The sequence below is a fragment of the Vigna angularis genome, chromosome 2, assembly GCF_016808095.1.
Source record: "Vigna angularis cultivar LongXiaoDou No.4 chromosome 2, ASM1680809v1, whole genome shotgun sequence".
NCBI classification, from domain to species: Eukaryota; Viridiplantae; Streptophyta; class Magnoliopsida; order Fabales; family Fabaceae; genus Vigna; species Vigna angularis.
The window spans coordinates 24138979-24152320 of record NC_068971.1 but is presented as its reverse complement, the minus strand read 5'-3'; the positions used below and the strand labels follow the sequence as shown (position 1 = coordinate 24152320).

General features: G+C 37.0%; 3 protein-coding genes across 3 annotated transcripts; all 3 read left to right on the top strand.

Moving 5' to 3' along the window:
- On the top strand, positions 1 to 3190 carry LOC108320047 (putative kinase-like protein TMKL1). The gene is made up of 2 exons (XM_017551387.2): positions 1 to 1588; positions 2330 to 3190. Exons 1-2 carry the CDS (start codon positions 166 to 168, stop codon positions 2968 to 2970), a joined length of 2064 nt encoding a protein of 687 aa, XP_017406876.1. The 5' UTR covers positions 1 to 165; the 3' UTR covers positions 2971 to 3190.
- A 2227-nt stretch (positions 3191 to 5417) lies between these two features.
- LOC108320060 (RINT1-like protein MAG2) lies at positions 5418 to 9124 on the top strand. Its single transcript, XM_017551398.2, has 4 exons — positions 5418 to 5888; positions 5987 to 6085; positions 6871 to 6974; positions 7059 to 9124. The coding sequence occupies exons 1-4, from the start codon at positions 5609 to 5611 to the stop codon at positions 8967 to 8969; spliced, it is 2394 nt and encodes a 797-aa protein (XP_017406887.1). The 5' UTR covers positions 5418 to 5608; the 3' UTR covers positions 8970 to 9124.
- A 2553-nt stretch (positions 9125 to 11677) lies between these two features.
- On the top strand, positions 11678 to 13115 carry LOC108320053 (L-type lectin-domain containing receptor kinase VIII.2-like). Its single transcript, XM_017551392.2, has 2 exons — positions 11678 to 12431; positions 13052 to 13115. The coding sequence occupies exons 1-2, from the start codon at positions 11941 to 11943 to the stop codon at positions 13113 to 13115; spliced, it is 555 nt and encodes a 184-aa protein (XP_017406881.1). The 5' UTR covers positions 11678 to 11940.
- Positions 13116 to 13342: the final 227 nt, after the last annotated feature.

Here is a 13342-nt window from a genome sequence, read left to right as displayed (position 1 = left end):
TGACAGAGACCTTAAGCTCACAACACTGGTTACACTCTCAGTCAACAGCGTGTCAGCTTTCCCAGAAAAGAGAGCCTCTTTCTTTGAACTTCTCACACAACACTTACAACCTCTCTCTCTCTCTCTCTCTGTCTCTCCCTTTCTCTTTCTGCTTCGCTATAGTTCATGGCGTTTCTCAAGCCTTTCTCTCTCTACATTTCCATGTCCTTGTTGTTCTTCCTCTTCTTTTGCTTCTGCAAAGCCAGTACTACCACCACAAAGTCATTGTCCCCTTCACCATCCACTTCCTCTGATGTTGAACTTCTCTTGGGAAAAATCAAAGCTTCACTGCAAGGTAACTCTGACAACCTTGTTTTGTCGTCATGGAACTCCTCTATCCCACTTTGTCAGTGGAGAGGTCTCAAGTGGGTGTTCTCCAGTGGCACTCCTCTTTCATGCACTGACTTGTCTTCTCCACAATCTACCAACCTTACACTCCACAAGGACCCTTCTCTTCACTTGCTTTCTCTTCAGCTCCCATCAGCAAATCTCTCTGGTTCCCTCCCCAGAGAGCTCGGGGGGTTCCCTATGCTTCAAAGTCTTTACCTTAACATAAATTCATTGCAGGGAGCCATCCCTCTTGAGCTTGGCTACAGCTCCTCCCTCTCTGACATTGATTTGAGTGACAATATGCTAAGTGGGGTTCTTCCTCCGTCCATTTGGAACTTGTGTGACAGGCTTGTTTCCATTAGGCTCCATGGTAATTCACTATCTGGGTCTGTTTCTGAGCCTGCATTGCCCAACTCATCCTGCAAGAATTTGCAGTTGCTTGATTTAGGAGGCAATAAGTTTTCCGGGAGTTTCCCTGAGTTCATAACAAAGTTTGGTGGGCTAAATCAGCTTGACTTGGGGAACAACTTGTTCATGGGTACAATTCCTCAAAGCCTTGCTGGGCTAAAGCTTGAAAAATTGAATCTTTCCCACAATAACTTCAGTGGGGTTTTGCCTTTCTTTGGAGAATCCAAGTTTGGTGTGGATGCTTTTGAGGGGAATAGCCCTGGTTTATGTGGACCACCTTTGGCAAGCTGTGCTAGGACCTCAACACTGAGTTCTGGTGCAGTTGCTGGCATTGTTATTAGTCTGATGACGGGAGCTGTGGTTTTAGCCTCTTTGCTGATTGGGTATATGCAGAACAAGAAGAGGAAGGGGAGTGGAGAGAGTGAAGATGAGTTGAATGAGGAAGAGGAAGATGAAGAGAATGGTGGTAATGCTATATGTGGAGCTGGTGAAGGGAAGCTTATGTTGTTCCCTGGAGGTGAGAATTTGACATTGGATGATGTGTTAAATGCAACTGGGCAAGTGTTGGAGAAGACTTGTTATGGGACAGCTTATAAGGCTAAGCTTGCTGATGGAGGCACAATTGCTTTGAGATTGTTGCGAGAAGGTAGCTGCAAAGATAGGGCTTCATGTTTGTCAGTTATAAAGCAATTGGGAAAAATTCGCCATGAGAATTTGATTCCTTTGAGAGCTTTCTATCAGGGGAAGAGAGGGGAGAAGCTCCTTATCTATGACTATCTGCCTCTCAGAACCCTTCATGATCTTTTACATGGTTTGTTCAACATACTATCTTCCACTAATGCATTTCTTGTTATTGTTTCTATATTTCAATCATACACTTGCACAATGACAATTCAAATTGCACTGCTACTGTAATTTCATTTAAACCATTGAAAACCGTCTTCATAAATTGAAGAGTGAAATCATCACATTTTTCATTGTCTGACTAAAAGTGTGTTTATTAGTATTTCTTCAACTAAAAACTTCTCTAGGCCTAAAGAGAAAAGAAATTATACCTGCTGTTAGATCTCTGAACAATCATGATATCTATTGCAAGAAACACTTGAAATGGGGTGCTGATGAATTTTAAGCCTAAAGAAAAAAGAAACTATACCTGCTGTCAGATCTTTGAACAATCATGATATCTATTATAAGAAACTCCTGAAACGGGGCTGTTCTTATACGTGGAGCATCCTCTGCTTGTCATTCTGGATCTCCCAGTGCAGAAAATTCATAATCCAAAATCAATAACTATGTAAAAACAAGAAGTCGCATCCTTCCTTATATCTGTAATGTAATCATATATGAATATTTATGCAGCCTATCAATAGGGTGCTGATATGTCATTGTTGAAGGTTATCCTTGTATAATTTGTCTAATTTCTGGAGCATCACACTGAATTTAAATGAAAAGTTTCACCGGTGAACATAGATGGTAGTTTGCGTTTTTCAAACTTAACAATTTCACTGCAGCTTGGCATTGATCATTATGTTGTTATTTTAATTTTCCACAGAACCTAAAGCCGGAAAACCAGTACTGAACTGGGCCAGACGACACAAGATTGCATTAGGCATAGCGAGAGGTCTAGCCTATCTTCACACAGGACTAGAAGTTCCTATCACTCATGCAAATGTAAGGTCGAAGAATGTGCTTGTGGATGACTTCTTTGCAGCAAGGCTAACTGATTTTGGCCTGGACAAGCTGATGATTCCTTCCATAGCAGACGAAATGGTGGCGCAGGCCAAGACCGACGGCTACAAGGCTCCGGAGCTTCAAAGAATGAAGAAATGCAGCTCGAGGACGGATGTCTATGCTTTTGGCATACTACTGCTTGAAATCTTGATTGGGAAGAAGCCTGGGAAGAATGGAAGAAGTGGTGAGTATGTGGACTTGCCCTCAATGGTGAAGGTGGCAGTTTTGGAGGAGACAACAATGGAAGTGTTTGATGTGGAACTGTTGAAAGGGATAAGAAGTCCTATGGAAGATGGGTTGGTGCAGGCATTGAAGCTGGCAATGGGGTGCTGTGCACCTGTGGCATCTGTGAGGCCAAGCATGGATGAAGTTGTGAGGCAGTTGGAAGAGAATAGACCAAGGAACAGGTCTGCATTATACAGCCCTACAGAAACAAGAAGTGGCAGTGTTACACCATTTTGAGGTTTCAGTTCAACATGCTTATTAATCAAACTATTGATTTTCACTTACTACTTACGTTGTGTTTTCCTCTTTTTCTCATCTGAATGAGAGGGTAGTTTATGATGGTCTAGAGAATGCTGTAATTTTTTGTTTTTCTTTTCTCCATAACTCTTTGCTTTAGGTAGCCCCTATTGTTTTTTAAATCAAATATAGTCACACAATTATGCAGACTCCTGGTTCTAGAAATTGTGCAGTGCTTCAACATCCAAAGTTTAGGCTCAATATAATGCCATGTTTGTAAAATAATGATATTTAAACATGGAGTGGGTGCTAATAATATTTAAAGGGACTTGTTCGAACAACTTGGGTTTTGTGATTTTGGTTCTATAATTTTCACGATGAATTTCCTGTTAAATGTTTAATGATAATTTATCCCAATACTTGGTCCTTTGAAATCCAAAATAAATTCAGAGATCATTTTCGGGTGAGGAGCTTTTCAAAGTAGAAACATAGCTTTTAAGATTATCAAAACTCAGTCCTAAGGCACAAGAGAAACCATGGGGCTTTGATATTTTCGTACCCTAGATATTAGACATGGAACCTCGATATCAGGGATGGATAAAAAATTTACATTTTCAGAGCCAATCTACAATTATCTTGTTCTATGTTATTTTTATTTTATTTTAATGAATTTATTATCTTAAATTTAGATTTATATTTTTTGAATATAAATTAGGTAATTTTTTATATTTTAAAAGTTGGGTTGGGTTGGTTAAAGCTAAGCTAAATCGAACTTAGATTAAGTTAAGCTAAAGGAGGAAGTTGGACTAATCAAGACTTAAGTTAATTTTGGTCATGTCAAATCCAAGTAAAGTTATGTTAGACTAAAACCATGCAAGGTTTGTTGGGTTGGACCTAGATAAAGTTAGGTTAATTTGATCTTAGGATGGATCAAATTGGGTTAGATTTGCTCAGGTTGAGTGAAGTCAAGACCAAGTTGGATGACATGTTAGGAACGAGATGATAAAGATCTGTTTTAGTAACCAAATCGGCTTGGACTAAGTTCAAGTTTAATCATCCCAATTCCATGTTAGGCTAATTCAAGTTATAATAATCTAAGGCCAAATTAGGACTAATTTCAAGTTAAGATCAAGTTGGTAATTTCCATATTGAGTCAAAATGAGTAAGATCGATGTTAAGTCGAGTCAGTTTGGGTTTACATTTAGTTAAATGAGCATTGATCCACATTGGACTAAGTTGGTTTGGACAAATACTTGATTAATTAATTCATATTCACGTTAGGTTGAGTCTGTAAGACCCATATTGAGCCAAGTCAACCTATTTAATGTTAAATTGAGTTGGAATGAATTCACATCAAACGAAATTGAACAAAGATAAAGTCAAGTCAAATTAGATCCAAGCCAAAACGACATTGAACAAAAATAAAATCAAGTCAAATTAGATCCAAGCCAAAACAAAAATGAACAAAGATAAAGTCAAGTCAAATTAGATTCAAGAGAAAGTAAGTCAAACAAAACCTAAATAAAATCAAGTCAACCTAATTCATATCAAGTTAAATAAAGCTGAAACTAAATCAAATAAAGTTAACTCAAAACTATATTTAATTGATTCAAAATTTTAAAATTAATAAAAATTTAATAAATTTTATGCATGTGAAATATTTGAATAAAAGTATATATATTATTTAGAAATATAATACTATGCATATATATATATATATATATATATATATATATATATATATATATATATATATATATATATATATATATATGAAGATTTTTTTATAATTCATTTTCAAATTATTTAATATAATCTCCTTTTACTATGAAATATTAATAGAAAATTTACTTCTTCATTCATTGAATATAGAGTAAGTGATTTCTATTGATATTTTTTGTTATTAAATAAATTTAAATCCGGAAACAATACGCATTAGTATGATTTATTATTTCCGTCATAAGTAATTGAAAGAGAATATTCTACTAATATTCTACTAATTAAATATATTATTAATTAATTTTAATTAATAGATATTAAATTTGTAAATTGTAGAAACCTTTAGAAGAAAATAAGAAAATAAGAAAATATATATATATATATATATATATATATATATATATATATATAATTTCGGTCATTATAAATGGAAACCACATACCAATATTCAGTATATACAAGGAACTTATAAACTTTTTATGAAGAAAATTTGAGAAATAAAACATTTCTTTAATCTTAAATATAATTTGAAGAGTTTTATTAACTTAACTAGTGTTTCTAAAAGGCTTATTAAACAATAAAAAAGTTATTAAAAATTATAAAAAAACACAATAAAAATATTAAAAATGTATTTTTCCATATCTCCATAATAAAAATCCTTTTTAATTTCTTAAAAAGTGGTCTTATCCAGTGTCATAAAAGCACTAGTTAGTGTTTGCCTCATTTTAACATGAACATTAAAGATGCAAAAAATAAAAAATAAAAAAAGGTAAAATATAGGATGAAGCGAACCAACCCACGCCCTATGTGTCAAGGTTCGTATCTTTCAGAGGTTCAGCGGAATCCGACACCGGAAGCGCAGAACAGCCGCACACGGCGGTGAAGAGCCTTCGAGAATAATCAGAATTCTAGCTTCACGATGGAGTCGCTCCAAACGCTACCTCCACCATCTCATCTCTCACCCTCCGCACTCTCCTTCCTCGACCACAGATTCCATACCCAATGCGCCCTCGCCGATGCTCCCAACTTCGTCTCCGAGCTCCAGACTCAGTGCGCCGAGTTGGATCGCGCGCTCGACGAGTTGACTCGGAGACTCGGAGAGGGTCTCGCCGCTTACGCCTCCTTCTCCGGCGAAATCCACGGCCTATTCGGCCACGTCACCGATAGGTTGGCTGCCCTCTCCTCCACTGTCGTGCCAGGTTCGATTGGATAATCATTTTTTGCCTTTTTAGGTCATCTTACTGCGTTGAATTTTGAGGAATGGTTTTGGTTTTGGTTTTGGTTTTATTGAGTGAAGATGGAGGAAGAGGCAAAGCGGATGGTAAGGGTTTCAAAGAGGAACTTGCGGCTTTGGCGAAGGAAGTGGCTAGGTTGGAGACGGTTCGTGTTTATGCAGGTTGTTTTTTTTTTCCTTTTTCCTTTTTCTTTTAAATTGTGCAAAATGAAGAAGATTGTTAGAAGATTTTTGATAAGATGGTTCTGTGTTTGGTCGATTGTTGTGATGTAGATTAGTTGTAGTTATCTTCAATGTTTTGGTACGAATTTGAGTCTTAGGTATTATCTATTCTTTTGAACTGTGCTATTGTTTCTTAAAACTTCATTTGTGTCATCAACAAACGGCTCTTGAACTTTATACTTTCTTTGCAAATCAATGAACATTGATGGGCTAGGAGGAATTGAAAGATGACTAAGCATTTGTGTTTCATGATCGTTGTTGTGATTATCAAGAACTGTGTTAAGCCTTTTCAGTTATGGTTATCTAATTTGGCTTGATTTCCTAGGCGTTGCTTTCTTTTCATTCTCTATGTCTTTCTGGAGACAGAATCGAAGTACCATGCTTGAACATGCTTCTCCATAAGAACTTTTAGGAGAGGAAAACTAGAAGAACAAAGAAATTGATTTCTCCATAATTTGAAAGTAGTTCATGCATAAACTAATTTATAAAAACTCTTATGTAACTTCTCCACGTTTTAACTTTTAACTTGAGCATAAGTTAGCTTTAACTTGCGAAGAAGTCAATTTTAATGGTTTTTATGATATGGATTTGGTGTGATAATCAAGAAATATTATGGTTTTCAGTGGTTGTTGTCATACATACCGCATTTGGTTTGAGTTCTTAGGTGTTACCTTTTGTGAATGTTGTTTGTTTCTTGAGAGTCCTTTCTTTGTTTTGTCTTCCAGAGACAGCGCTTAAACTCGATACTTTAGTGGGCGATATTGAGGATGCTGTATCATTTACTATGAGCAAAAGCATGAGGAAACATTCTTCTAGTCAAAATTCACAAGTGAGCATGCTTTTACAATATTTGCCAGATGATAATGGAAACTGCATTATCACCATATTCCTTAATTTATCTCAAATGTTTCAGGAAATGCATATGCTTGCTATTAAAACACTGAAAACAACAGAAGGCATATTAGCTTCAATTACAAAAGCACATCCTCAGTGGAAGCAACTTGTGTCAGCTGTTGATCACAGGGTGGACCGAGCTCTTGCTATTTTGAGGCCCCAGGCAATTGCTGAGCATCGAGCACTTCTTACTTCGCTTGGATGGCCCCCACCTCTTTCGGCCTTTACCTCCTCTAATTCAGATGCAAGGACTGTGAATCAAGTCTCAAATCCTCTGCTGAGTATGCAAGCGGATCTTAAACTCAGGTACTCAGAAAATTTTTTTGCTTTGTGCAATCTACAAGAGTTGCAAAGGAAAAGGAAAGTTAGACAACTTGAGGGCCATGACAGGGAAGTTGCCCTGCGACAACCACTTTGGGTAATAGAAGAGCTTGTGAATCCATTATCGTTAGCTTCCCAACGGCATTTCTCCAAATGGATTGATAAACCGGAATTTATTTTTACACTTGTATATAAAATCACAAGGGATTTTGTTGACTCTATGGATGAATTGTTGCAGCCATTGGTGGATGAAGCAATGTTACTTGGTTATAGTTGTAGAGAAGAATGGATCTCAGCAATGGTAACTTCATTAACCACATACATGGCAAAAGAAATTTTCCCTAGTTACATTAGTCAACTAGACGAAGAGAGTGCTACCGGCACTCAGTCATCTGCTAGAATATCATGGCTACATCTCATTGACTTGATGATAGCTTTTGACAAAAGAATTAAGTCTTTAGTAGAGAATTCTGGGGTCTTGCTATCCTTTGACGATGATGATATTATGCAAAAAATTTCATCTCTAGCCATATTTTGTGATCGTCCAGACTGGCTTGATCTATGGGCTGAAATAGAGCTAGATGATGCCCTACATAAGTTGAAACTAGACATCCAAAATGAGAATTATTGGGTAAAGAAGGTTGAGGGTGCTGTTCTTTCATCCTATACTGATGATTACAAGTCTCCTCTGATTTCTAATTCCTTTCTTCGCCATCTAGCATCTGTAATTGATCGCTGTCGATCATTGCCTAGAGTAAGTCTGAGGTCGAAATTTCTCAGGTTAGTAGGTCTTCCTATTATAAGAAATTTTTTTGATTCCATACTTATCCGCTGCCAAGAAGCTGAAGGTTTGACAGCGTTAACTGATGACGATGCTGTATTAAAGGTTACAATTTCTGTCAATGCTGCTCACTACTTCGAATCTGTTATAAAGGAATGGTCTGAAGATGTCTTCTTCCTTGAGATGGGGATGGGTGAGGATGATGAGGCAGGAATGGAAAGTAGTGCTAATATTTATGAAGGGTTGCCAGAAAGTTCCAGAAGGGTTATTTTTGATGACGAGATAAAAAAGTTGGAAGAGTTCAGAACAGAGTGGGTTGAAAAGATATCCCTAGTTATTTTGAGGGGTTTTGACGCTCTCTCTAGGGACTATATGAAGAACAAGAAGCAATGGCAGAAGGGTGAAGAAGGATGGACTGTGTCGAAGGCTCTAGTAGAAGCCCTGAATTATCTGCAAAGTAAAACATCGGTAGTAGAAGTGGGTTTGAACGCTAGGGATTTCGTTGGGGTTTGGAGAAGTTTGGCGGCAGGAATTGATCGGTTACTTTTTAATGGTATTCTTATGAGCAATGTAAAATTTCACAGAAGTGGTGTTGACAGATTTGGTAATGACTTGGACGTTTTATTTGGGGTATTTGGATCATGGTGTTTGAGACCTGAAGGATTTTTTCCAAAAACAAGTGAAGGTCAGAAGTTGTTGAAGTTGGGTAAAAATGAAGTGGAAGAATGTAAGGCAGGGGGGAAGAAGTGGTTGAAGGAGAATGGGTTGAGACATTTGAGTGAAACTGAAGCGGAAAAGATTTTGAAGAATAGGGTGTTCACGAGTTGAAAAGCTTCTGGCTTACATTTTAAACACATGCATGCTGAAATGGCTTTCGGACTTGTGAAGATTTAGGATTGTTTCGTGGTGTACATTACTTTAGACTGATCAGTTGAACCAATTCAATTTTGCTTAGTTGCAATAAATATATTTTTCATTTACAATGTTCTCAGCCATTGCCTTAAAGACGACGGTTTATACTTCATATTTCTAGATGCTAATTACTTGTGCAAATTACTTCTCCAATTAAGGAAAGCTTTTATCTCAATTTTTATTACCACTGTATAAAAATAAAATGAGATGGGACAAGGTAAGATAGAAAAGAATAGATTTGAGGAAAAAGATTGGCGGGCTAGAAGAAGAAAGTTGACGATCTTTTAAGAGCACAGAAAAAAAATCAATCATATACGTTGCTATCAAATTTTGTTGATTGTTATATCACATATTGCAAATTTCTTTCGTAAACGTTGTAGAAATATAATTCATAGTTGATAACACGAAAAGAAAAATAATATATGAAACCTCTACACAGCAAATAAATAACTGATAGTTAGTAATAATATACTAAACGGCTTAATAGCATTTATGCTCGCAATTTTTTTGGAGATGGTCCTAATATTTTTAATCTGTTCAATATAGTTTTAAAAATTGTAATTTATGTTTGATTTAGTCATTTTTGTAAACACTGTTTAAATCATTAACGATTAACTGTCCAGATGTGCAAAACCCAAGATAACATTTAACTATCCACGTCAACATCTTCAAGTCCTTGTTGGGAAACGCTGACTCTCTCTTATTCCTTTCGCAACAAAACCCTTTTGCTCTCTTTCAAGTTTGAGACCACCATCCATCACGGCGCCATGGCTGCTGTGTTAGGTGTGACTCTTGGGGTTCTTTGGTGGTTGATGGGTAAAGTCGAACAAGATGTTAAATTGTGTTTTTTTTTTTTTTTTTTAAGCAGCACATGAGCAAAGTCCTCCCTCCTCAGATGTTAAAACAAATCGGAGGCATGGGTGGGTTACAAAGCTTGATGAAGCAGATGAGATCTGCTAAAGATATGATGGGAATGTTTGGTGGTGGTGATAAGTAGAATGTTGTTGCATAGAAGCTGAGGATTGTTTCTGATCACTACCCAAACCTCTCTGATACATACTTCACAAGAGCTAGCTTCATCAAATTATGCAGTTCACATTGAATTTCGGATGAATTGTTCTGTTAATGAATCTACAACAATCTTGATGGGTGGAATAGTTCATTTCAAATTTTCCGTTAACAGTCCTTTTGTAAAACTAAACCGCCTTGTTTGTATATTTTTTAGTCTTTAGGATTACAAAGCAATTTTATTGCGAATTGAAAATTTTCTTGTAGCTGTAACGTATTGTTCCTCTCTCAATTTATTGAAAAATGTGAAGTTAATTTTGCCAATTGGTCTTGGATTTGCATTTCATGGATGAAAAATGTGATTAGTTAGTATCTGGTTTATCTTTCCTCTGGTCTCTTCCAATGTTGCTTAAGTGTTGGTTAATCCTCTGGAATGAATATGTATATAATTATTTCGTCTTTGTTCTTTTATTGAATATTATCACTTAATTATACTTTTACAAAATAGGAAAAACATAGATGTGAAATGGAGTGTTAAATATTCAGTCAATAATTATAATCCAGCCGCACAAGAAAATAGTAAGAACATGGAGTCATGAAACTAAGTAATCCTGCGATTCTTAATTGATGTTCTTTTATAAGGCATTTTATAGTTTCTATGAAGCATTATTGATTTTCCTTCTTTGCACGTATTAAATATTACAAATATGTGTTTTTATTAATAAATAATGAAAAAATAATTTTAAAAGTCATTAATAATGATGATAAATTTGTCTCATTTGTAATTCAACAAAATCAACTGAATTAATTACTTTTATTGTCCCTGTGATTATGCTTAAAGTGACTTGTATAAGGACTGGTGCCAGTATTAATGAAAAGGTATTATCTTTTTGGCTCCCAAACTTTGGTTGGTTTAATACGTATTTTGGTCTCTCTTTTCGTAGGGTCTGTTCAAATTGGTCCTACTTTTTTTCAAAAGTTCAATAAGATCCCACTTTTCGCAAAAATGATGCACGTTAGTCCTTTTTGGTTACGGCGTTAAAAAGACTAACGGCACAGCTGTCCAGCTGGCACAAAACTGATGAGCTGTACATTTTTCGTTGAGGTGGCACTGTGAATTGGTGATTCATCCTGAAAATAGAGGATTCATGGTTGTTTTTCCCAAATTAAAAGTTAGGGTTTGTTGGTTACAGGCCTAGCACGAACAACAGGGTCTGGTGTGATTTCAACTCCAGACACCTTCACGACATAGTTCACATCAGCTGCATAAATTTTCAATGGAATCGAAGACAAAAACAGAAGTTATCAACAAATTGGGTCCGACTACAATTTAATCCCCAAAAATAACCGCAGTATCCAAAGGTAGTAGCTTGAGCGTTGGCAAATGAAAGGGTAAGGAGACGGTGTTCTGCAATCAATAAATTGTAAATATTGATTATGGACTAAACCAATCAGAAATTGTAAAATAATAAGGAGACGGTGTTCTGCATGTTTATTTGATCCACAATTACATTTCTAAATTATCATTCTGCAGAACACATATCACAGGGAACAATATTCCGTATACATGTGTTCAAACTTGCTTGATCTAACATTTGTATCTAAATTATTATGATTATGTTTTGAAAAGGGTTCTCTTCAAATCCCAGATGAGTCACAATACGCAGACATAAGACACCAAGCTGGTAGAGGGATCTATTCCTTCCCAATTCGCCTGCTAGATCCAACCACCAAGACCCCAGCTTCCTTTCAAACAACTTTCTCTTTTCAACTCAACAATTCCACTGCCTCTGAGCAAGCTGCATATGGGGGTAGTGGCCTCACTTTCATCATTGTCCCTGATGAGTTCACTGTGGGAAGGCCCGGGCCATGGCTTGGCATGCTCAATGATGCTTGTGAAAATGACTACAAGGCAGTGGCCGTGGAGTTTGACACAAGACAGAACCCAGAGTTTGGAGATCCTAATGACAACCATGTTGGCATCAACTTAGGTACCATAGTATCTTCCAAAGTTATCAATGTTTCTGACGTTGGTGTTTCCCTTAAGGATGGTTTTGTTCACCGCGCTTGGATCACCTATGATGGTCCTCAGAGGAGAATGGACATTCGTCTTCGAAGAGCCAATGAAGAGGATTATCCTTCCACTCCTATCTTCTCAGAATCTGTGGATCTCTCTCCTTATTTAAACGAGTACATGTTTGTGGGGTTCTCAGCTTCCACTGGTAACCATACACAAATCCACAACATACTCTCTTGGAACTTCACTTCTGTAAGCCAAGCTTTTCTACGCTTCCCTTCATTTGAAACCTGCCAGGGTAAGATCTTACTGGAGTTGAAATCACACCAGACCCTGTTGTTCGTGCTAGGCCTGTAACCAACAAACCCTAACTTTTAATTTGGGAAAAACAACCATGAATCCTCTGTTTTCAGGATGAATCACCAATTCACAGTGCCACCTCAACGAAAAATGTACAACTCATCAGTTTTATGCCAGCTGGACAGTTGTGCCGTTAGTCTTTTTAACGCCATAACCAAAAAGGACTAACGTGCATCGTTTTTGCGAAAAGTGGGATCTTAGTAAACTTTTGAAAAAAAGTAGGACCAATTTGAACAGACCCTACGAAAAGAGGGACCAAAATACGTATTAAACCACTTTGGTTTTAGTTACTACACCATTTTTTAGTGTTTTTGGTTCGTATACTTTTCTCTAGTATGAGTGTTAGTCTCTCGTCATCAATTAATAGAGTTAGCAGATGATGTAATCAACTGGTTTGTATACCATTTTTTTCTTCTGCCCCATCCTCATTGGGAGGTACTACACACACATATGCCTAAGCCTTGGCGATCATATCGGGGAGAGGTACTCAATCCTCCAGATAGTTCATAATTGGCGAGGACTGAGGGATCGTCCTCATAAATTGTGAACTCAAAAAAGCCAAATTTGGGTGTAATTTGGTATGATTATTAATGATTGGTTTGTGGTCTTTCAGGTCCGATTTTGGCCAATCCAAACCTAGAGGTGACATGGCCAAGAGCCTCAAACTCAGCGAGTGATAGGCTAAGAAAACTATTCCAACTAAGATAATGCACGGTCTCAAACCTAAGTCAGAGAGAAATGAGGCTCATACGGTCAATCCAACCTGGAGAAAATACAACCCCAAAGCCTCAAGCTTGAAAAGCAATGAGGTTCAGAAGGACCAATCCATCCCAGAGGGTACGCAACCCTGAAGCCTCAAGCTTGAGGGGGATGACAACAAAACTCCATCCCTTACCGTAACAAT

Coding starts and splice junctions, on each gene's coding strand:
- LOC108320053 (XM_017551392.2), top strand. CDS start 11,941: ATGCTCAATGATGCTTGTGAAAATGACTACAAGGCAGTGGCCGTGGAG. Junction 12,432..13,051: donor CTGTTGTTCGTGCTAGGCCT/GTAACCAACAAA, acceptor GTGGTCTTTCAG/GTCCGATTTTGGCCAATCCA.
- LOC108320047 (XM_017551387.2), top strand. CDS start 166: ATGGCGTTTCTCAAGCCTTTCTCTCTCTACATTTCCATGTCCTTGTTG. Junction 1,589..2,329: donor CCTTCATGATCTTTTACATG/GTTTGTTCAACA, acceptor AATTTTCCACAG/AACCTAAAGCCGGAAAACCA.
- LOC108320060 (XM_017551398.2), top strand. CDS start 5,609: ATGGAGTCGCTCCAAACGCTACCTCCACCATCTCATCTCTCACCCTCC. Junction 5,889..5,986: donor CTCCTCCACTGTCGTGCCAG/GTTCGATTGGAT, acceptor TATTGAGTGAAG/ATGGAGGAAGAGGCAAAGCG. Junction 6,975..7,058: donor CTTCTAGTCAAAATTCACAA/GTGAGCATGCTT, acceptor CAAATGTTTCAG/GAAATGCATATGCTTGCTAT.